At 39.8% G+C, this 21,605-nt stretch overlaps 1 protein-coding gene across 1 annotated transcript; it reads left to right on the top strand.

The window, feature by feature from the left end:
- The first annotated feature begins 1,764 nt into the window (after nucleotides 1-1,764).
- On the top strand, nucleotides 1,765-14,425 carry C5H5orf46 (chromosome 5 C5orf46 homolog). The gene is made up of 4 exons (XM_072825101.1): nucleotides 1,765-1,906; nucleotides 5,999-6,134; nucleotides 10,271-10,327; nucleotides 14,210-14,425. Exons 1-3 carry the CDS (start codon nucleotides 1,837-1,839, stop codon nucleotides 10,317-10,319), a joined length of 255 nt encoding a protein of 84 aa, XP_072681202.1. The 5' UTR covers nucleotides 1,765-1,836; the 3' UTR covers nucleotides 10,320-10,327; nucleotides 14,210-14,425.
- The last annotated feature ends 7,180 nt before the right edge of the window (nucleotides 14,426-21,605 follow it).

The following is a 21,605-nucleotide window of genomic DNA, read 5'->3' as shown; positions in this document are numbered from 1 at the left end:
CCCTGAGCGCTCAAAGCTCGTGCAAAGCAGAGGTACTATTAGCCTTTCCTGTGCAAATTACAGCCACATATTAGGGGCCATGGCATGGCTAAAAGAGGAAGCTTGAGTATTTTTTCCCACAAATACCACTAGACAAACACTGTGCTCTCTCCTAAGCAGTAACCCTGATGGCATAAATCTAACTCATTGAAAGCTCCCTACTATGGACTACTATCTCTAGATCACAACCCTTTGTATAGGAGAAACAGGATTAGGGTCTTAAGAAGATAATTTGGAGTGGGACACCAGGGTGACTCAGTCGGTTAAGTGGCCATTCTCAATTTTAGCTTACGTCATGATCTCAGGGTTCTAATATTGAACCCCATGTTGGGCTCCATGCTGGATATGGAGGCTGCTTAAGATTCTTTTTCTATCTATTCTTTTCTCTCCAACCATCACCTCCACACTCTCTTAAAAAAAAAAAAAAAAAAAAAGAGATAGATTGGAGTTGGAGAGGAAACCTGGAAGGGTCCAAGCAGAGCTGCCTGATGGCTTCCAAGTGCAGCTTTGTGTCTTGTAAGAAGTACTAACCTGAGTGAGAGGGCCATGTCCGGGCTCTGTGACACCAGACAAGCCTCCTGTTTCCATATGTCAATTAACATAATAGGGCCATCTGATACAGTATATATGTTTTGGTCAATCTATAAGTTTAGGAACTAAAGGCTCATCCCAATTAGTTAAATTTATAAAAGGTATCAGGATAACCAATATCATATAGACTTGAACTAAATTTTATCCCCTTGATTGTTCATATTCAGGAGGAAATATATTTTACACTTGAGATACATAGCAGCATTTCAACCTCAATATTCCCTTTTACTGAGTGAAAAATGTATTTTTCTTTTCTTTTTTGATGTTTGCTATATGCCTTGAGTAACATGTATCGAACTCTGAAAACAAGTCTTGCCCTTAAGGAGTCTACAGTGTATTGATGGAGACATTTAAACACCCACATATCAGGCACCTAGCGGAGCATCTACCTCTGTCAGGAAGAACCAGAATGAGCTTCCCAAGGATGTGAAGTCAAAGCTGAGACCATTTAGAAGATCCATACTAAGCTCCTTGAAGATTCAGTAGTTAATAAAAAATAAAAATAAATAAAAAAAACTCTGTCGTTAAGAGATCCATGTGCAAAAGGAGAAGAGATCTCTTCAAGTACTTAGTTCTCAAATAATATGTTAGGGTTCCAAAAGGCAGATGATAGAGCAACTGTCTGGAGTGGGGTGGAATCATCACATGAAGGTTCCACAGGGAAGGGGCATTTAAACCTGAGTCCGAGGAATAAGTAGGAATAAGAGGAGATGATGGGGAGGTTTATCCTGGGAAAAATAAAGAGCATGAGCCAGTGGCAAGAGGGTGTGAATGGGCATGTCGATGTGGGGACAAGTAATTAGTTCAGAGCATGGAAAAACAAGCAGAGGGCAGAAGGAGGGCGGTAGGCACACCTTATCAATCTGATTTGTGGCCTGCTCCTTAGCCCTGCATAGTAACTGCCTGATAGCCATCAAATCATTGATGCTGCCATTGGAACTACCTCTAACAGGGTTACTGTAGTGCTGTTTATAAAATACACATTACAGAAAGCAATAGGGTTTTCCTTTACCTAAGTGAAAAACTTAGGGTTTAAAAGATAGGGCAGGGTTCATTAGTAGAAATCCAAGCGCAAGCTGTGCAGATATCTTGCGTAACAACCTAAATTCCACAGCAGATGATGTCACCTATAAAGGCCCTATAAATGGAGCAAGTCTTGGGGTGCATTTGAGCAGGTTATCTGCACCTGTACCCAAGGCTGCAAGCATGGCTGTCTCAGTGCTGCGGCTGACGATCGTCCTGGGACTACTCATCTTGATCCTGACTTGCCAGGCCGGTAAGTGCTTCCAAGAGCAGCCCATGCAATGTGGGGTAGTTAGCCAGGATTAGAGGAAGGTGGTGGCACTGATCCAGAACTCAAAGAGGAAAGAGGGAGACAGGGCTTTGGGCAGTGCAGAAAGAGCCCTGGGCAAGAGGACAAGAGGCAGATCTTCTAACAAAAAGAAAGTAGGATTTGTATTCTAATGTGCTTCAGTGACAGCCTCTAACCTCAGCAAATGTATGAAGTTTGGAATGATCTTTTTTCTTACATATTCATGCAATGCAGTGACACTAATATATTATAAATTTTTTGACAGCCGAGGGGGTACTTATTTTTTGATGATTCTAACTAACAATGTTCAAAGGTAAAGAACATATACCCTGGAGTAAGTCTCGTAAATCTGGCTTTACCACTCATCAGAAATGTGACTTCAGGCAGGTTATTCAACCTCTCTGGGCCTCACGTGTTAAAGGGAGTATCAATAGTTAACTTTCATATAAAGTGATGAAAACTGAAGAAAACTGAATAAGAGACAAAAGTCTGGTCCTTAATAAGCACCTGCTAAATATTAACTGTTATTGTTATCATATATTATCTCATTTGATTCTCATAAAAATCCTTTTAAGTAAACATTCCAAGTTTTATCACTTCTCCTTCAGCAGGTTAACAAAGCTTGCAAAAGGCAAGTCACTTGGGCATAGATACAGGTAGAAGTGACATGCCTGGGACTGGAACCCTGGGTCCCTCGATTCTGTCCATTATGACCAAGTGCCTACTTCTTTCGTGTCTGTTCTGAGCACGTAGGGGACTACAAGGCAGCTTGAAGATTCTCCTTAATTTATTTTGGGCTTGCAGAAGAAGGTAAGCTCTTGACTTGTCTTTATTCAGAAGGATAGGTCAGAAAATACAGCCAGTGCAAGTAATTTAGTAACAGAGCCCTTTGAAATGTTCTGCATGTAACTTGTCAGAACTCCACATCGTCAGCCAGCCACTGTCCACCCGCAGAACATACAGGCAGACTGCCACAAAGACGACCTCAGACACTAATGTGTCTATCACCTCCTGAAGTCATCACCACAATAAAGGGAAAGATGAGATGGCAGCTTAAGGACCAGTCCCCAGCTCCATGTCTCATGACTCCGAAACTAGTTAAATCAGTTCACTGCTTTGAACTTCAGTTTCTTCATCTGTAAAATGGGATAACAATCAACTTCACCAGATCAAGTGAATATACCCTTGTTATCACTTTGTAAACCATGAACACTATATAAATATCAGCAGGAGTGTATTTTTTCAGAATTTTGTGATTACCTTGACAGAAAACCTCAACCAAGTAGTTGATGTAAATAAAGACTAGTCCATATTATACTTGAAAAGAAAAAAATATTCTACTATTGGCTTTGATATTTTGTTTCCAGTATGTCAGACTTCTTCATTTTTATTATTTTTATTTATTTTTCTGCTTTTCAACATTTTCAAATTTCTTAATTCCTTAACTGCAGTTTTTAATTTTCATAATCTCCTAAAGCACCAGAGGAAAAAAAAAACTATGAATCATTTTGTTACTATTATTACTAATATATTTTATTTATATATGCACCCATTATTATGGACATATATCCATAATAATGCAGCAGTTATTTATTGTGGGTTTACCAAGGACCTGGTACTGTGATAAGTGGTATACACATGATATGGATATATAGATTTGGGTATACACATACGTATGTGATACATATGAAGATATACAAAATATCTTCCGATCCTAAACACAATGAGAAAACTGAGAGTGGTTAAGTATTGTGTGTAAGGTCACATGATGGATTTTTTTGCTGAAGACAGGAATCAAACTCAGGTATACAGGACTCCAAAACACATGGTCCACCATACTCTGAAACTTCTTATTTTATTTTATTTTATTTTATTTTATTTTATTTTATTTTATTTTATTTGTTTATTCATAAGAGACACCGAGAGAGAGAGACGCAGAGACACAGGCAGAGGGAGAAGCAGGCCCCATACAGGGAGCCCGATGCAGGACTCGATCCTGGGTCTCCAGGATCACGCCCTGAGCCAGAGGCAGGCGCTAAACCACTGAGCCACCCAGGGATCCCACTCTGAAACTTCTTAATACAGATGTGGTTCAAGGGCTGGGGCTAAGGATCCAATCTTCACACATACTCCAAACCAGGGCTCTTTGCATATTGAAAAGTTAGCATTTTGCATCATATTAAAATAAAACGTCAGTAAAATCAACTTGTTATGCAAGTAAGCATAGAGCAACATGGGGCAAAAGGAACTCACCTTTCATGCAAAGAATTGCTGTTTTGTACCTCATAAATGTCTTCAGGGGAAAACTGCTCAAGGATAGTATTATATCATGTTTTTTATTTACCAAATCTGGCAACACTACTTGTGAAGCTACAATAACACTAAAAGCTAAAGGTCCCACTTCATCCAAACCCCGGAGTCCAAGAGGGAGGCCACTTGAACCTGCTAAATGCCACTCTTCATTATTTTTAATCTCCTGAACCATTTAGACCATAAAGCAAAGCCAATACCCCCCAAGGGAACTTGCATGTCCCCAGCTTCACTCTCTGGATCCTTGGTCCTCATTTAATGGGCACTTGACTAAGAGTTAAGAGTGAGAAACCTGAATTTAGAGTTCCATCCTCTCTTCCTATTTGTGAGATCTCCTGCAAGTCACTTAATCTTTTCAGTTTCCTAATCTTTTCAGTTTCTTAGTTCAATTTCTTAGTAAGTGCATACCCCATAAGAATGGTCAAGGGTAAAATCACAGGGCATTTGTAAAGTCCTGTATATCCTATTTACAGGACTAGTCCTGTAGTCCTATTTACAGACTATCAAATGATATACAAGTGATAGAATTTCTCCTTGTCATTCTTATTATACTGCTTTCAATCTTATAACATACTTGTGGTTAGATCATAACTTTTCTATCAAAGGCCATATAGCTCATATTTGTTTTTGTTGTTGATACCTTGTATTTTATAAGTATTCTATGTTTGTTGTAGAAAAATTAAAGAATATAAAGAAACAAAGGTATCTCCACTGTAAAAAAAAAAAAAAAAAAAGGCTATGCAGTTCAGCACAGAGTGCTTTTGAATCCAGATTTTAATACCAGTCAGACATGGGATTGACCTCTATTTTGGTCACTCACTAACTCTGCTTTGAATTGGCTCCTCAAACACTCTCAATTTCAACTTCTTAACTTTTAGCTTGACATAGTTTTGCCTAATAGGGCTGCTGCAAGAATAAAATGATGTAACAGTGCATGCAGATCACCTGTCATAGGTCTATCCTTAACAAATGCTACCCATTATTATGTCACCATTATTATCATTACCACAGGCTGGGGACTGCATGGAGAAAAATACATTAAATGGGCATTCTGGGGGCGCCTGGGTGGCTCAGTGGTTGAGTGTCTGCCTTTGGCTTAGGGCATGATCCTGGAGTGCCGGGATCGAGTCCCACATCAGGCTCCCTGCATGGAGCCTGCTTCTCCCTCTGCCTGTGTCCCTGCCTCTCTCTGTCTTTCATAAATAAATAAATAAATAAATAAATAAATAAATAAATAAAATCTTTAAAAAGGGGAGGGCATTCTGGGGGTGCCTGGGCTCAGTTGGTTAAGTTGCTGACTCTTGATTTCAGTTCAGGTCATGATCTCAAGGTAATGGAACCGAGTCCCCTGTCAGGCTCCTCACTTTGTGCAGAGTCTGCTTGAAATTCTCTCTCCCTCTGCTCACTCTTGCACTTACATTGTCTCTCTAAAATAAATAAATAATCTTAAAAAGGAGGGGAGGGCATTCTGGGATTTACTAGTTGCTTAACTCTGGACAAGCTACTAACTTCCATGAGCTTCAGTTTTCTCAAACAGAAAGGAAACCCACGTCTACCTAAGTATCAATATATGTCGTTTTTAAGAGTTAGATGATACAAGTGAAGACTTTGTCCAGGCAGGCATTAAATGTTCAATAAATATAGCTGTTCAATAAAAATAAGCTGTATAATTAATGAGGGGATACAAAGTGGTCTAGGGCTCCCTTTATTGCTGAGAATCACCTGAGATTCTGTTCTGTTTTTCAGATGACAAACCAGATGACCAGCCAGATGCCTCAGACAAAAAAACAGAGCCAGAATTCCCCAAATTCCTAAACCTTTTGGGCACAGAGATCATTGAGAATGCAGTGGAGTTCATCCTTCGCTCCATGACGAGGAGCACGTAAGCACTGAGACAGACCTTGCTTTTGTCCAGTTTGCTGTTGGTAATGACCACATTGCATTAAAATGAATGAGAAACAAAATTGTGCATGACAATATATTATTTGAGTTGAAAAGTATTGCCCTACCTTAAGATAAATTTGCATCGCAATGAATTTTCCTAAACTCTTTTGGAGTGTGTACATTCCCAACATGTAGTTCCATAAAATATTTTTTATCTCAGTGCCAGTGGGGTAGGAGCACTAGACCAGGGAATAGAAAGCCAGGTTCTGGTCTTCACACATGTGCTACTTGACTGGGTGAACTCCTTCTCTGAGTGCCTCAGTTTCCTCATCTGTAAAGTTAAAAGAATAAAGGACCCACCCAGTCCAGGCACTGTAATTCTTTGGTGAAGATGGTGGGCAGTGACGTGTTCATTAGTAAGAGGTGTGATGAGTCCTGCCTTTATCTTCTAGTTTGAGAAACTGAAGAGGGTTAGCAGAGGGAATAGCTGATCTCTTTTCAGAGACAATCTAGAGAACCTCTCATATGAGTATTGATCATGAGGGATTGCCATGGTGGCAGAGCATATAGCCCAGAATCTTCCCAGGGTTCCCTACCTGCTTCCAAGCCCCTGTGTCCAACTCCTAACACATCTTACTCCAGTCTATACACAGCTCTGATTTTCACTTCTACTTTGCCCTATTGTCATTCCACCCACAGTCATCTCCCTACTTTCAGCTTTCCTGGATCCAACCTGCTCTGAATTTCCAGGCATTTTCAATCTCCACTCACTGAGTCTCTCTTTCAAAGGCCCCAAAGCAGAGCTTGACAAAGTGTGGTCTAGAATCTCCTGGAGAACTTGTACAAAATGAAGTTTCCTTCATCCCGTCTTGCATCTTCCTAGGGCAAAGCTAGGGATATGCTTTTTAACAAGCTTTCTGGTGATTCTGATAGCCCATCAATTTTGAAAGCCCTCCATTAGATGCTCTGCACTACATGGACCTTAAAGGTCCACCTACCCTTTAAATTTTTATTCATATTTGTGTAAATGTGCATCTTGACTTTTGTTTTAGGGAAAATGCTTCTGACTTCTGTTCGATTCTCAAAAGGGTCTATGACCAATAACAGATTAAGAAACACTTCTACAGAGAAGTAATCAAGGGCCATGTTGTAATCTCTGATTTGCTTAAATCAATATGTTATCATGTGGATAGGCAGGATTCTGCATACCATCCTCATGCACAAACTATTGAAACTCACAGATGTTTATTTTTGTATTGTTATTTTTCTTATTATGATTGCTTTTGCAACCACTGAGTTCCTGGGATTGTTAATATAAACAAAGAGGAAACCCGCAAGCAAGCACAAAGTACTTATTGCACTCCTGTTGAATATTGTTACAAAGCACAACAATAGCAATGCAAGGAGTTGAGATAGTATTTCTTTTTATTTCTTGCCTGGGGAATTCCCCAGATGTAAACTGGAACTTTTTTTTCTCTGTTAACCCTGAAAGCTCATTATCTGAAATATAAGACAACTGATGTCAGCTCTGGGTTTGGGAATGGCAGCTTGACTTCAACCATTTCCTCTTTTCCACATTGTTTTCTAAGTAAATGATGTTCTTTCTGTTTCTGGAATTTAAAACCACCTCAGGCTCTCTGCCCTTGCTTTCATTTCTGCCTAAAATGCTCTTTCCTTCTCTCGTGACTAGTGCTTTGTCCTGTAGCTCATCTAAAAGTCACCACCTTGGAAAACAATTCTATTGCCTCTCTTATTCACACTATCTTCTCTCATTCCCTATAGTTCTTCTCTCTTACTTTACCTTGTCATAGTGTCGTTATAATATATATCACCATCTTTATTTATTTTTAATCATGTAGCTATATGAAAGTGGGGACCAGATCTATCTAGTTCATGGCTCTAACACAGTACCTTACAGATTGAATGAGACATTCAGAAAATAATTGTTGAATTGATTAACTAAGGAAAAGTATCTTAGAGATCAGATCTAAAACCCATTATTGCAATTTGACTGAGAAAGCCTGAGGGATCTTTGTTGAAAGACACAGCAGTCCTTGCTCAAGGGAAAAATCTAGCCGTCCTTTCTTCCAAGGGAAGACCATAAATATAATGGGGATGGGGAATGGGAGGAGACCATCAAGATGTATTCTAAGTCCTTAGACACAAAGTAGGGGCAAAAACTGGGAAGGACAAATCCCTTGTAGAATGTAATTCCCTTGTCAAAGATTTGCAGTCCTTATGGTAAAATGACATAGCAAATGCAGTGATGACTAATATGCTAACTAAGATAAATGTCAGCAAATCATCTCAGGTAATTTCTAGAGAATGAAGTTGTCACTGACAGCAGGATACTTAGGGAAGTGTTTATGGCAAGGATGAGATACAATTTGGGCCTTCAAAGATAAAATGAGATTTGATTAGAGAGAATGACAGGGATGGGGGAACTTTATAAAGATGAGAATTTTCTTGATTTACTCTAATATATCTGATGTGTAAGTACTGTGTAAGGCACATAATAAATACCATATGAGTGCTTTTCAGGGCACTGACTAGAATAGCTCACTTTCTCCACTCTGGATTAGAGCTATGTTGACTGGATTCTGGTCACCATTGTCTGAAAAACATACATATTCTTAATTCCTCTGACCCCTCAAGAAGGTTCCAGTCTTTGTGAATTTCCTCTCACCTGCTGAATTTCCATGACATATATTTTCCTGTTTCCTCCCTACCTCTAGCCATTCTTTTGCATTCTTTCTGACTTTTCTTTATGCATCTGCCCTTAAACATTACTCCTTGAAGCTCCAAATATAGCCAGCGTGGGTCTTCAGATGGGCAATATTATTACCGGATCTTTCCTGCTTGTCACCACCTTTCTTGAATCACTGAATATTCTACCTCTAAATTTTTTTGCTTTATCATTGTTTTTCTTCAGCTCCACTGACTAGCTGGCCTAGCAGAGTCCTTCCTCGCCTCTTTCCTGAGCTCTTTTTATTATTTATGGTTGGTTCCACTGTTTCTGTCTGTCCTTCCTCCAAACCATCCTCTACTCATTGTCAGATAACAAAAACACAAGTTGGGTTCTATTACTGCTATGCTTGAAACCCTTTTGTGAATTTCCATAGGCTGAAAATCAGAACAAATGCATTTGGCTGATGTTAAAATGTTCTTCCCTGAGGCCTGTGTATCTTTCAATCGCGAATCTCACTCCTGAGGTCAAACGCCTGATGCCTCAATGACAAACGATTTGTTTCAGAATTGGTCATGTTTGCATAAACCCCCAACATCCTTGCACATGGCTCTTCGCTGTGCCAACAAGGCCTTACGAGGTAGACTTGCTTGTTTACCTAGCAAGTCTAATCATTTTTTCAAGTCCAATTCAAAGACAAGCTCTGTGAAGACATCACAGACCCCTACAATTACAGAATGCCGATATTTATACTCTGGATTTCCTAATGCTTTGTAGGAACCTTCATGTCTGTTTTCTTTCCCCCTCATTGTTTTCAATTGTGTCTATTTTCTCCACTAGACTATGAACTCCTCCAAAGGCCATAGATTAATCATTTTATCCTTTCAGCAGCTACCCTGCACTCTACCCTTGAACAGTATAGTTCTTCTAGTATTAACTCCTGATTCTAGAGATCTCAGTTTTAGACTTTGCAGTTTACCAGCTTTGTGACTTGGACATGTTGTTTAATCTCTTTGATCTTTAGAAGTTTTTTTTCGTACATAAAAAGATAAAAATTCATTCATTTATCCATTTACTATTTATTTAATGCAAACATTTATTAATTTATACTATATGCCAGGCACTGTTCTAGGTGCTGGGGATATATTACTAAACAAATATACCAATATATCCGTCTTATACAGTTTATATATAAATAGACACCTAATGAATAGATTTTTTTTGGCAAATTCAAAGAGGTAGTTGTGCAAACAGATAATTCACAAACTACAAGCTGTTATGGAGGTATTGAATTTATGACACTTATTTATGGCACTTATTTATGACATAGGAAAATCTACAGAAGAAAACTGGCTCAAATATTTTAAGACATCCTAGTGATTATCCTAACATTCTTATTTAATCTCAATCCTAATTTATTTTTTGTCTTTATCTTTTTTCTTTTCAAGAGGATTTATGGAATTTGATGATAAACAAGGAGAACATTCAACAAAGTGACTTCCCAGGTGACTTTTTTTTCAAAGATTTTATTTATTTATTCATAAGAGACAGGGGGTAATGCAGAGGCAGAGGGAGAAGGAGGCTCCCTTCTGAGCAGGGAGCCAGATGTGGGGCTGGATCCTAGGACCCTGGGAACACAACCTGAGCCAAAGGCAGATGCTTAACCAACAGAGCCACATAGGTGCCCTCCCCAGGTGATTTTAACTTACAATTTATAGCTAAAATAATAGCATACTGAACAAAGGGTCTGTCTTATTTTATTTAATTAATTTGGGCATCCCTGTGCCTACCTATAAGCAAAAAAGGTGTATTTTTTTGTGTTTTTGCATTTGTTTTTGCTGTAGTTTCTTAAACTTAATTTTAAATACATATTTTTTTATCATCATAAAGTCACAGACCTAATAAGATTATCTTAAGAAAGGAGGCACAGCTGCAGGGTGCAACATGTAAGCACTGGGAGTTAGGAGACCTGGTCCTGCCCCAACTCTGCTAGTCACTTGCTTTGTGTGCTTGGCACATGAGGGGATTGTGTGCACTAAAATATAAGGGCCCATGTAACTGTGCAATTAGTTACTTATGAGAAGAGTGAGATTTGCTGAACCTAATTTCAGGAGAAAAGACTAACAAACTCTCTAATCTCACATAGTTGGATTTATAGTTGTCTCCCCTTATCTGTGAAGAATACATTCCAATACACCGGTGGATACCTGACACTGGATCTCATTGATACTATGCTTTTTCCTATATATATACATACCCGTGATAAAGTTTAATTTACAAACTAGGCACTGTTACAGATTAACAATAATAACTAATAATAAAATAGGAGAATTTTAATAATATACTGAAATAAAAGTTATGTAAATGTGGTCTCTCTCTCTCTCAGAATATCTTAGTGTACTGTACTCACCCTTCTGATGATGATGATGAAGTGAGATTATAAAATGGCCCCATGATGAGATGAAGTGACACAAATGACACAGACATTGTGATATAGCATTAGACTACTATTGATGTCCTGACATTATGTTAGAAATAAGATCGTCTGCTTCCAGACTTCAGTTGGCTGTGGGTAACTGGAATTGTGGAAAGCAAAACCATGAATAAGGGGGAACTAGAAACAATATAGTTTGAGTGCTCAGAAACACTCACTGGTTCCTTATTCTATTCTCTTGGGAGAATGGATATTGAAATACAAAAAAAACAAAAAACAAAAAAAAAGAAATACAAAAACAGAAATGATATAGCTGAGAACAATTATTTTATGAGTAGCTAGCATAAACAATACATACTCTGCTTTAAGCATTAAGCTAAGTGCTGTATATATAGTACCTAATTTCACTCTAACATCACTATAAAAATGAGTATTGTTATTCTTTAATTTTATAAGTAAGGACTATGACCAAGTCACTAACATAGCCAAGTGAGAAAGGGAAGAGGGAAAGATTTGAACTCAGGCAGCCTAATTCCAGGTTGTGCATTCTATCACTATGCAGTAGTGCTAGTAAATAACAAAGAACAGTGCAGAAGGAAGCAGTTGAAAAGAGTGAGCAAGCTGTGTGATCTTACACATGCCTTCAAGGTGCCCACAGAAACAAAACACCACCCCTTTGGTTAATTGAGTTATCTTACATGTATTTCCAGGAAGCACGGTCTTTCCTAACTCTATTTCATATCTGATCTAGGAATGCTCCTTTTCCCTATTGTCTCCACTTTATGACCTGAGTGTTAGTAATGTCGGCTCAGCAAGTTACTATCATATTACCCAGGAACTTAACCTATTCTTTTCTGTAAGCTTCTAAGGACAGAAATCAGTTCTGGGCATTGGAATCAAGACATACTCAACCCAGACCCCCAAACCAGCTAAGCTTCTAAGAACACTCACTTACGCTTGCATTTCCCATTTCCATCTTCTTAGAGCACAGCTTACCTCTTGTTGCAGGTTCCAACCCTCAGCTGGTTTATTCAGAGGCTGCTGGCACGCACCTCTACCATTGGTACCCACACCCTGAATCCTTGGAATTCTACACCAGCCATTCAATGTGGGAGATAGTCCAATAGACAAGATGCCATTAAGGAATATAAAGAGCAGAGGAGATGGAGAAGAAAGAAGTTCAAGCTGTTGAACTTGTCTGCTCTTGGTTGTGCAACCCTGGGGAGGTCACTTGGCCTCCCTGAGTTTCACTTCACTCCTTATTAAGGTCAAAAATTTAGGGAACTTAATTGTTCCAGACCTTAATGCCAGAATTTTAACTGCATATAAAAAAACGTTGAGTAGGTTCATGAACCAATTGTGCATGCTCTGATGGGCAAGGAGGAATGGCTCAACTTAGGGACATAAAAAAATGGGCTAGGGAGAGGGAAGCCTCTCCCTAGAGAGGGAAGGCCAAGATCAAATTTTGAATGGTTTGATCAGGAGTATCTCTTTAAACCCTAGTGATTATGCATGTAATAGGTAGCTTTAAAAGTTGCACGTGTATGATAATTGCCACATCTAATCAAAAGCAAGTCACCACTTTAGAATTAAATGACTCACAGCATTGCCTATTTCTCCAGTATAGAAAATAGAAAAGATGACCAAAGTTCTAGGTTTGTCCTAAATTAAGATAGACAGACGGATAAATACATGGATACCCCATCTTTCTCCTATAACACATGCCCCTTTCTTACAGACTCCTTTAGTGCTTATTTAATCTGCACTTACTATGTGTCAGATTCTACCTATTTCTATCAAAATAAATAATGATGTCCAGCCATTGAGAAGTTGACAGCGTGGGCTATCATTTAGCACAACGTACCCCAGGACTCTGGAGGGAAATTAAAGTCATGTATAAAAGTGCCTTGGACATGCCTTGGAGAAAGGAAGTAAGGGACATGTCTGGAGAGAGCGGTGAGCACTTAAAGGGCTTTACAAAGAAGGTGAACTTCTGTACATGTCTCAGATGACTGATAGGACAGAGTCTCAAAAGCAACTCATGCAATAGTTGGACACTTAATCTGAGACCCTCCCAACCTCTGCTTGATCACATTGGTACAACTTCCTTATGTTAGTAGCCTTAAAACTTATTTCCTATTGTCCAGCATCATTTGAAATAAATCATAGGGATTCAAGTACCCTAGTGTCTTAAGTCACTAGACATCTTAAGGTATAAATTTTCTTCTTGTAGTTAAAAAAATCTGATGAACCTCACTAGGCTATTGTCAAAGAAGTAAAAGTTGGGAAAGTGCTTCATGAATTCTTAAATTCTAATTATGTGTTTTGAATTAAGAAAAAATATACTATGTACTCAGTAGATCACATCTGTAGAGTTGTTGAGTCAGAACTTTCTGAGGGACCTGGGAATAAATACATTTTGGGGTGGGGTGGAGGGAATAAATACATTTAATAGGAAATCCTCATGCCGTTGAAGAGCAAACTACAGTTGGGCATGACATTCCTTAATACCCACTCCATGATGTCTTATGGGAAAAATTTCTTGTTGAATTTAGAGAAAGAAAAATTTGCCTTCCCTAAAAACTACTTCTTCCTTTCTGATTGTAAGATTTATGTAGCATGGTCTATTCTTTTATTTTTTTTTTTCCTGTCTATCCAGAAACTCAAACTAAAACTGATGACTCACTTTATCCCTAAATTTAACCTATGAGCATCCTCCCTTCATCTTTGTTGCTGATTCTTGCCACATATATCTTGCATTTTCATTTTTGTTGTCGTTGCTTATTTCCTCAAATAGTATTATGGTTGATATCATTATAAATCATTTCACATTTTAAAGTGCAGAGACATAAAAATGTTAGAGAAAAGCTTAAAAACTTTTTGTTATTTTTCTTAAATATTAAGCCCTCTATAGTTGGTAATTGTTTCCCTCTATCTGGCTTGTGTTTCTAAGGACACACCCCACAAGATTCCAGAATAACCCAAGGGCAGCCAATCCTGCTTTTCCAGTTCTGCTTCAGGAGTCCTCCAGAGCAGAGGCCCCAAAAGCAGCTCCAAGCAAGTTCTCAGGATTCAGGACCTGGTTCAACCAAACACAACTATTTTGAACATCCTGACTTAGCATTCTTGCCTCTAGAAGTCAGAATAAATGTGTCTTCTTAATGTCACATATCCTAGTCAACTGAGGAGATTTTTGTTGATGGTACCAGTAACTCTCCTGAGCATATTTAAAGTTTTTAATGATGCAAAAAAATATAAAATATACAATTATTATTAACTACAATAACCAAAGGATGGTTCAAAATAAGGAAGCTAAAGCCCAGATAAAGTAACAAGTCCAAAGTCACAGTAAATGACAGAAGAAGAATTTGAACCTGACTCCAAAGAACAAACTCTTAGCCCTACAAATGTATGACATTTCACAGTTAAAAGTTTCACATGTCCTTTTTGGAAAGTCTTTCAAATATATCTGAGCCCACTCTCCTGGACTAAAAACCAATCATTTTTTTAAATTAACAAGCCTATTACTATTCCAGAGAGTCTTTATCATTCTCATAGAATAGCAGAGTATCAGGGATGGAAGAGTCCTGGAAAAGTCTTGTGCAGCTCTCATATTTGTTCTACCACCTGATTACACAGAGGCAGGTACCCAGTAACCATTGCTATGGTTCTTGCCAACTTGGTCATAGAGGAGGATTAAACCCCTATAAAACCTGACCTATCTGAGTCGGAAAGATTCTCCCAGAATTATTATATGGACAGTAAGACCAGACTGAAATCATGGAACATGATGATAATAATCATGGCAGTGTTCTAGAATAAAGGATCTCTCTACTTCTATTGAGTTCTCAAGAGTTGTGCTGGGTTTGGCCTTTCCTAAGCATTCTCACTCTAAAAGGAACACCAGTGTTTCAATAAATATTTTGTTTGTCTTGCTTCCTATTTTAATAGCCAAAATTTGTCTTCAGGCAACAGAAAGGACCTTTAATAATATAGATAACTACACAAAGAGTAAACACCTACAAAATACCAAAAATACGGAAGGGAGGGGCAAGATGGCAGAAGAGTAGGGTCTCCAAATCCCCTGTCTCCACCAAATTACCTAGAAAACCTTCAAATTATCCTGAAAATCTATGAATTCGGCCTGAGAATTAAAGAGAGAACACCTGGAATGCTACAGTGAGTAGAGTTTGCGCTTCTATCAAGGTAGGAAGACGGGAAAAAAGAAATAAAGAAACAAAGGCCTCCAAGGGGGAGGGGCCCCGCGAGGAGCCGGGCTGAGGCCGGGGCGAGTGTCCCCAGGACAGGAGAGCCCCGTCCCGGAGACGCAGGAGCTGCACCAACCTTCCCTGCGGAAAGGGGCTCGTGGGGAGTTGGAGCAGGACCCAGGAGGGCGGGGATGCCCTCGGGCTCCCGGGGACAGTAACAGACACCTGCGCCCCGGGAGAGTGCGCCGAGCTCCCTAAGGGCTGCAGCGCGCACGGGGGACCTGGCGGGACCCGGAGCAGCTCGGAGGGGCTCGGGCAGAGGAAGAGGCTCCGCGGAGGGGGCTGCGCGGTTCCAGGAGGAGCACGGAGGGCTCCGGCGGCGGCTCCGCGGAGGGGGCTGCGCGGCCCGGGAGCGCGAATCCACCAGCGCAGGCCCCGGAGCACAGGGCGCCGGGACACAGCCCAGGATCCCGCCTCCCCCGGGACAGGCAGAGGCCGGGAGGGCCCAGGACAGCGAGGACGCTCCTGCCCGAGCTGAGCAGATCAGCGGCCCCGCCGCGGAGCCTCCAGGCCCTGCAGACGGAGAGCTCCGGAGTTCCTGCGGGGGCTGAATCCAGGGCTCCAGAGCTGGCCCCGCCACTAGGGCTGTTCCTCCTGGGGCCTCACGGGGTAAACAACCCCCACTGAGCCCTGCACCAGGCAGGGGCAGAGCAGCTCCCCCAACTGCTAACACCTGAAAATCAGCACAGCAGGCCCCTCCCCCAGAAGACCAGCTGGACGGACAAGGTCCAGGGGAAGCCAAGGGACTTAAAGTACACAGAAGCAGAAGATACTCCCCCATGGTTCCTTTTTTTTTTTTTTTTTTTTTTTTGCTTTTTCATTTGTTTCCTTCCCCCACCCCCTTTTTTCTCCTTTCTTTCTTTTTCTTTCTCTTTTTCTTCTTTTTTTTTTTCGGTTTTTTTTTTCTTCCTTTTTTTCTTTCTCTTTTCTTTACTTCTTTCTCTCCTCTCTTTTTCTCCTTTTCCCAATACAACTTGCTTTTGGCCACTCTGCACTGAGCAAAATGACTAGAAGGAAAACCTCACCTCAAAAGAAAGAATCAGAAACAGTCCTCTCTCCCACAGAGTTACAAAATCTGGATTACAATTCAATGTCAGAAAGCCAATTCAGAAGCACTATTATACAGCTACTGGTGGCTCTAGAAAAAAGCATAAAGGACTCAAGAGACTTCATGACTGCAGAATTTAGAGCTAATCAGGCAGAAATTAAAAATCAATTGAATGAGATGCAATCCAAACTAGAAGTCCTAACGACGAGGGTTAACGAGGTGGAAGAAGGAGTGAGTGACCTAGAAGACAAGTTGATAGCAAAGAGGGAAACTGAGGAAAAAAGAGACAAACAATTAAAAGACCATGAAGATAGATTAAGGGAAATAAACGACAGCCTGAGGAAGAAAAACCTACGTTTAATTGGTGTTCCCGAGGGTGCCGAAAGGGACAGAGGGCCAGAATATGTATTTGAACAAATTCTAGCTGAAAACTTTCCTAATCTGGGAAGGGAAACAGGCATTCAGATCCAGGAAATAGAGAGATCCCCCCCTAAAATCAATAAAAACCGTTCAACACCTCGACATTTAATAGTGAAGCTTGCAAATTCCAAAGATAAGGAGAAGATCCTTAAAGCAGCAAGAGACAAGAAATCCCTGACTTTTATGGGGAGGAGTATTAGGGTAACAGCAGACCTCTCCACAGAGACCTGGCAGGCCAGAAAGGGCTGGCAGGATATATTCAGGGTCCTAAATGAGAAGAACATGCAAGCAAGAATACTTTATCCAGCAAGGCTCTCATTCAAAATGGAAGGAGAGATAAAGAGCTTCCAAGACAGGCAGCAACTAAAAGAATATGTGACCTCCAAACCAGCTCTGCAGGAAATTTTAAGGGGGACTCTTAAAATTCCCCTTTAAGAAGAAGTTCAGTGGAACAGTCCACAAAAACAAGGGCTGAATAGTTATCATGATGACACTAAATTCATATCTCTCAATAGTAACTCTGAACGTGAACGGGCTTAATGACCCCATCAAAAGGCGCAGGGTTTCAGACTGGATAAAAAAGCAGGACCCATCTGTTTGCTGTCTACAAGAGACTCATTTTAGACAGAAGGACACCTACAGCCTGAAAATAAAAGGTTGGAGAACCATTTACCATTCGAATGGTCCTCAAAAGAAAGCAGGGGTAGCCATCCTTATATCAGATAAACTAAAATTTACCCCAAACACTGTAGTGAGAGATGAAGAGGGACACTATATCATACTTAAAGGATCTATTCAACAAGAGGACTTAACAATCCTCAATATATATGCCCCGAATGTGGGAGCTGCCAAATATATAAATCAATTATTAACCAAAGTGAAGAAATACGTAGATAATAATACACTTATACTTGGTGACTTCAATCTAGCTCTTTCTATACTCGATAGGTCTTCTAAGCACAACATCTCCAAAGAAACGAGAGCTTTAAATGATACACTGGACCAGATGGATTTCACAGATATCTACAGAACTTTACATCCAAACTCAACTGAATACACATTCTTCTCAAGTGCACATGGAACTTTCTCCAGAATAGACCACATATTGGGTCACAAATCGGGTCTGAACTGATACCAAAAGATTGGGATTGTCCCCTGCGTATTCTCAGACCATAATGCCTTGAAATTAGAACTAAATCACAACAAGAAGTTTGGAAGGACCTCAAACACGTGGAGGTTAAGGACCATCCTGCTAAAAGATAAAAGGGTCAACCAGGAAATTAAGGAAGAATTAAAAAGATTCATGGAAACTAATGAGAATGAAGATACAACCATTCAAAATCTTTGGGATGCAGCAAAAGCAGTCCTAAGGGGGAAATACATCGCAATACAAGCATCCATTCAAAAACTGGAAAGAACTCAAATACAAAAGCTAACCTTACACATAAAGGAGCTAGAGAAAAAACAGCAAATAGATCCTACACCCAAGAGAAGAAGGGAGTTAATAAAGATTCGAGCAGAACTCAACGAAATCGAGACCAGAAGAACTGTGGAACAGATCAACAGAACCAGGAGTTGGTTCTTTGAAAGAATTAATAAGATAGATAAACCATTAGCCAGCGAGAGAGAAGACTTAAATTAATAAAATCATGAATGAGAAAGGAGAGATCACTACCAACACCAAGGAAATACAAACGATTTTAAAAACATATTATGAACAGCTATACGCCAATAAATTAGGCAATCTAGGAGAAATGGACGCATTCCTGGAAAGCCACAAACTACCAAAACTGGAACAGGAAGAAATAGAAAACCTTAACAGGCCAATAACCAGGGAGGAAATTGAAGCAGTCATCAAAAACCTCCCAAGACACAAGAGTCCAGGGCCAGATGGCTTCCCAGGGGAATTTTATCAAACGTTTAAAGAAGAAACCATACCTATTCTCCTAAAGCTGTTTGGAAAGATAGAAAGAGATGGAGTACTTCCAAATTCATTCTATGAGGCCAGCATCACCTTAATTCCAAAACCAGACAAAGACCCCACCAAAAAGGAGAATTACAGACCAATATCCCTGATGAACATGGATGCAAAAATTCTCAACAAGATACTGGCAAATAGGATCCAACAATACATTAAGAAAATTATTCACCATGACCAAGTAGGATTTATCCCTGGGACACAAGGCTGGTTCAACACCCGTAAAACAATAAATGTGATTCATCATATCAGCAAGAGAAAAACCAAGAACCATATGATCCTCTCATTAGATGCAGAGAAAGCATTTGACAAAATACAGCATCCATTTCTGATCAAAACTCTTCAGAGTGTAGGGATAGAGGGAACATTCCTCGACATCTTAAAAGCCATCTATGAAAAGCCCACAGCAAATATCATTCTCAATGGGGAAGCACTGGGAGCCTTTCCCCTAAGATCAGGAACAAGACAGGGATGTCCACTCTCACCACTGCTATTCAACATAGTACTGGAAGTCCTAGCCTCAGCAATCAGACAACAAAAAGACATTAAAGGCATTCAAATTGGCAAAGAAGAAGTCAAACTCTCCCTCTTCGCCGATGACATGATACTCTACATAGAAAACCCAAAAGTCTCCACCCCAAGATTGCTAGAACTCATACAGCAATTCGGTAGCGTGGCAGGATACAAAATCAATGCCCAGAAATCAGTGGATTTCTATACACTAACAATGAGACTGAAGAAAGAGAAATTAAGGAGTCAATCCCATTTACAATTGCAGCCAAAAGCATAAGATACCTAGGAATAAACCTAACCAAAGAGGTAAAGGATCTATACCCTCAAAACTATAGAACACTTCTGAAAGAAATTGAGGAAGACACAAAGAGATGGAAAAATATTCCATGCTCATGGATTGGCAGAATTAATATTGTGAAAATGTCAATGTTACCCAGGGCAATATACACGTTTAATGCAATCCCTATCAAAATACCATGGACTTTCTTCAGAGAGTTAGAACAAGTTATTTTAAGATTTGTGTGGAATCAGAAAAGACCGCGAATAGCCAGGGGAATTTTAAAAAAGAAAACCATATCTGGGGGCATCACAATGCCAGATTTCAGGTTGTACTACAAAGCTGTGGTCATCAAGACAGTGTGGTACTGGCACAAAAACAGACACATAGATCAGTGGAACAGAATAGAGAATCCAGAAGTGGACCCTGAACTTTATGGTCAACTAATATTCAATAAAGGAGGAAAGACTATCCATTGGAAGAAAGACAGTCTCTTCAATAAATGGTGCTGGGAAAATTGGACATCCACATGCAGAAGAATGAAACTAGACCACTCTCTTTCACCATACACAAAGATAAACTCAAAATGGATGAAAGATCTAAATGTGAGACAAGATTCCATCAAAATCCTAGAGGAGAACACAGGCAACACCCTTTTTGAACTCGCCATAGTAACTTCTTGCCAGATACATCCACGAAGGCAAAAGAAATGAAAGCAAAAATGAACTATTGGGACTTCATCAAGATAAGAAGCTTTTGCACAGCAAAGGATACAGTCAACAAAACTAAAAGACAACCTACAGAATGGGAGAAGATAGTTGCAAATGACATATCAGATAAAGGGCTAGTTTCCAAGATCTATAAAGAACTTATTAAACTCAACACCAAAGAAACAAACAATCCAATCATGAAATGGGCAAAAGACATGAACAGAAATCTCACAGAGGAAGACATAGACATGGCCAACATGCATATGAGAAAATGCTCTGCATCACTTGCCATCAGGGAAATACAAATCAAAACCACAATGAGATACCACCTCACACCAGTGAGAATGGGGCAAATTAACAAGGCAGGAAACAACAAATGTTGGAGAGGATGCAGAGAAAAGGGAACCCTCTTACACTGTTGGTGGGAATGTGAACTGGTGCAGCTACTCTGGAAAACTGTGTGGAGGTTCCTCAAACAGTTAATAATAGACCTGCCCTACGACCCAGCAATTGCACTGTTGGGGATTTACCCCAAAGATACAAATGCAATGAAACGCCGGGACACCTGCACCCCGATGTTTATAGCAGCAATGGCCACGATAGCCAAACTGTGGAAGGAGCCTCGGTGTCCAACGAAAGATGAATGGATAAAGAAGATGTGGTTTATGTATACAATGGAATATTACTCAGCTATTAGAAATGACAAATACCCACCATTTGCTTCAACGTGGATGGAACTGGAGGGTATTATGCTGAGTGAAGTAAGTCAGTTGGAGAAGGACAAACATTATATGTTCTCATTCATTTGGGGAATATAAATAATAGTGAAAGGGAATATAAGGGAAGGGAGAAGAAATGTGTGGGAAATATCAGAAAGGGAGACAGAACGTAAAGACTGCTAACTCTGGGAAACGAACTAGGGGTGGTAGAAGGGGAGGAGGGCGGGGGGTGGGAGTGAATGGGTGACGGGCACTGGAGGTTATTCTGTATGTTAGTAAATTGAACACCAATAAAAAATAAATTTAAAAATATATAAATAAATAAAAATAAATAAATAAAATAAAAACTAATGTTGCAGTAAAAAAAAAAAGAATAAAAATAAAGGGGCTTACATGTACTTAGCATGTTTCCAAAA

The sequence above is a fragment of the Canis lupus genome, chromosome 5 (assembly GCF_048164855.1).
Source record: "Canis lupus baileyi chromosome 5, mCanLup2.hap1, whole genome shotgun sequence".
NCBI lineage: Eukaryota > Metazoa > Chordata > Mammalia > Carnivora > Canidae > Canis > Canis lupus.
This window is presented reverse-complemented; position numbering and strand designations above follow the sequence as displayed.

Excerpts from the sequence above, each read along its gene's own strand:
- C5H5orf46 (XM_072825101.1), top strand. The coding sequence starts at position 1,837 with ATGGCTGTCTCAGTGCTGCGGCTGACGATCGTCCTGGGACTACTCATC. Across the intron at positions 1,907-5,998 it reads GATCCTGACTTGCCAGGCCG|ATGACAAACCAGATGACCAG; the intron begins GTAAGTGCTTCC and ends TCTGTTTTTCAG. Across the intron at positions 6,135-10,270 it reads CGCTCCATGACGAGGAGCAC|AGGATTTATGGAATTTGATG; the intron begins GTAAGCACTGAG and ends TTTCTTTTCAAG.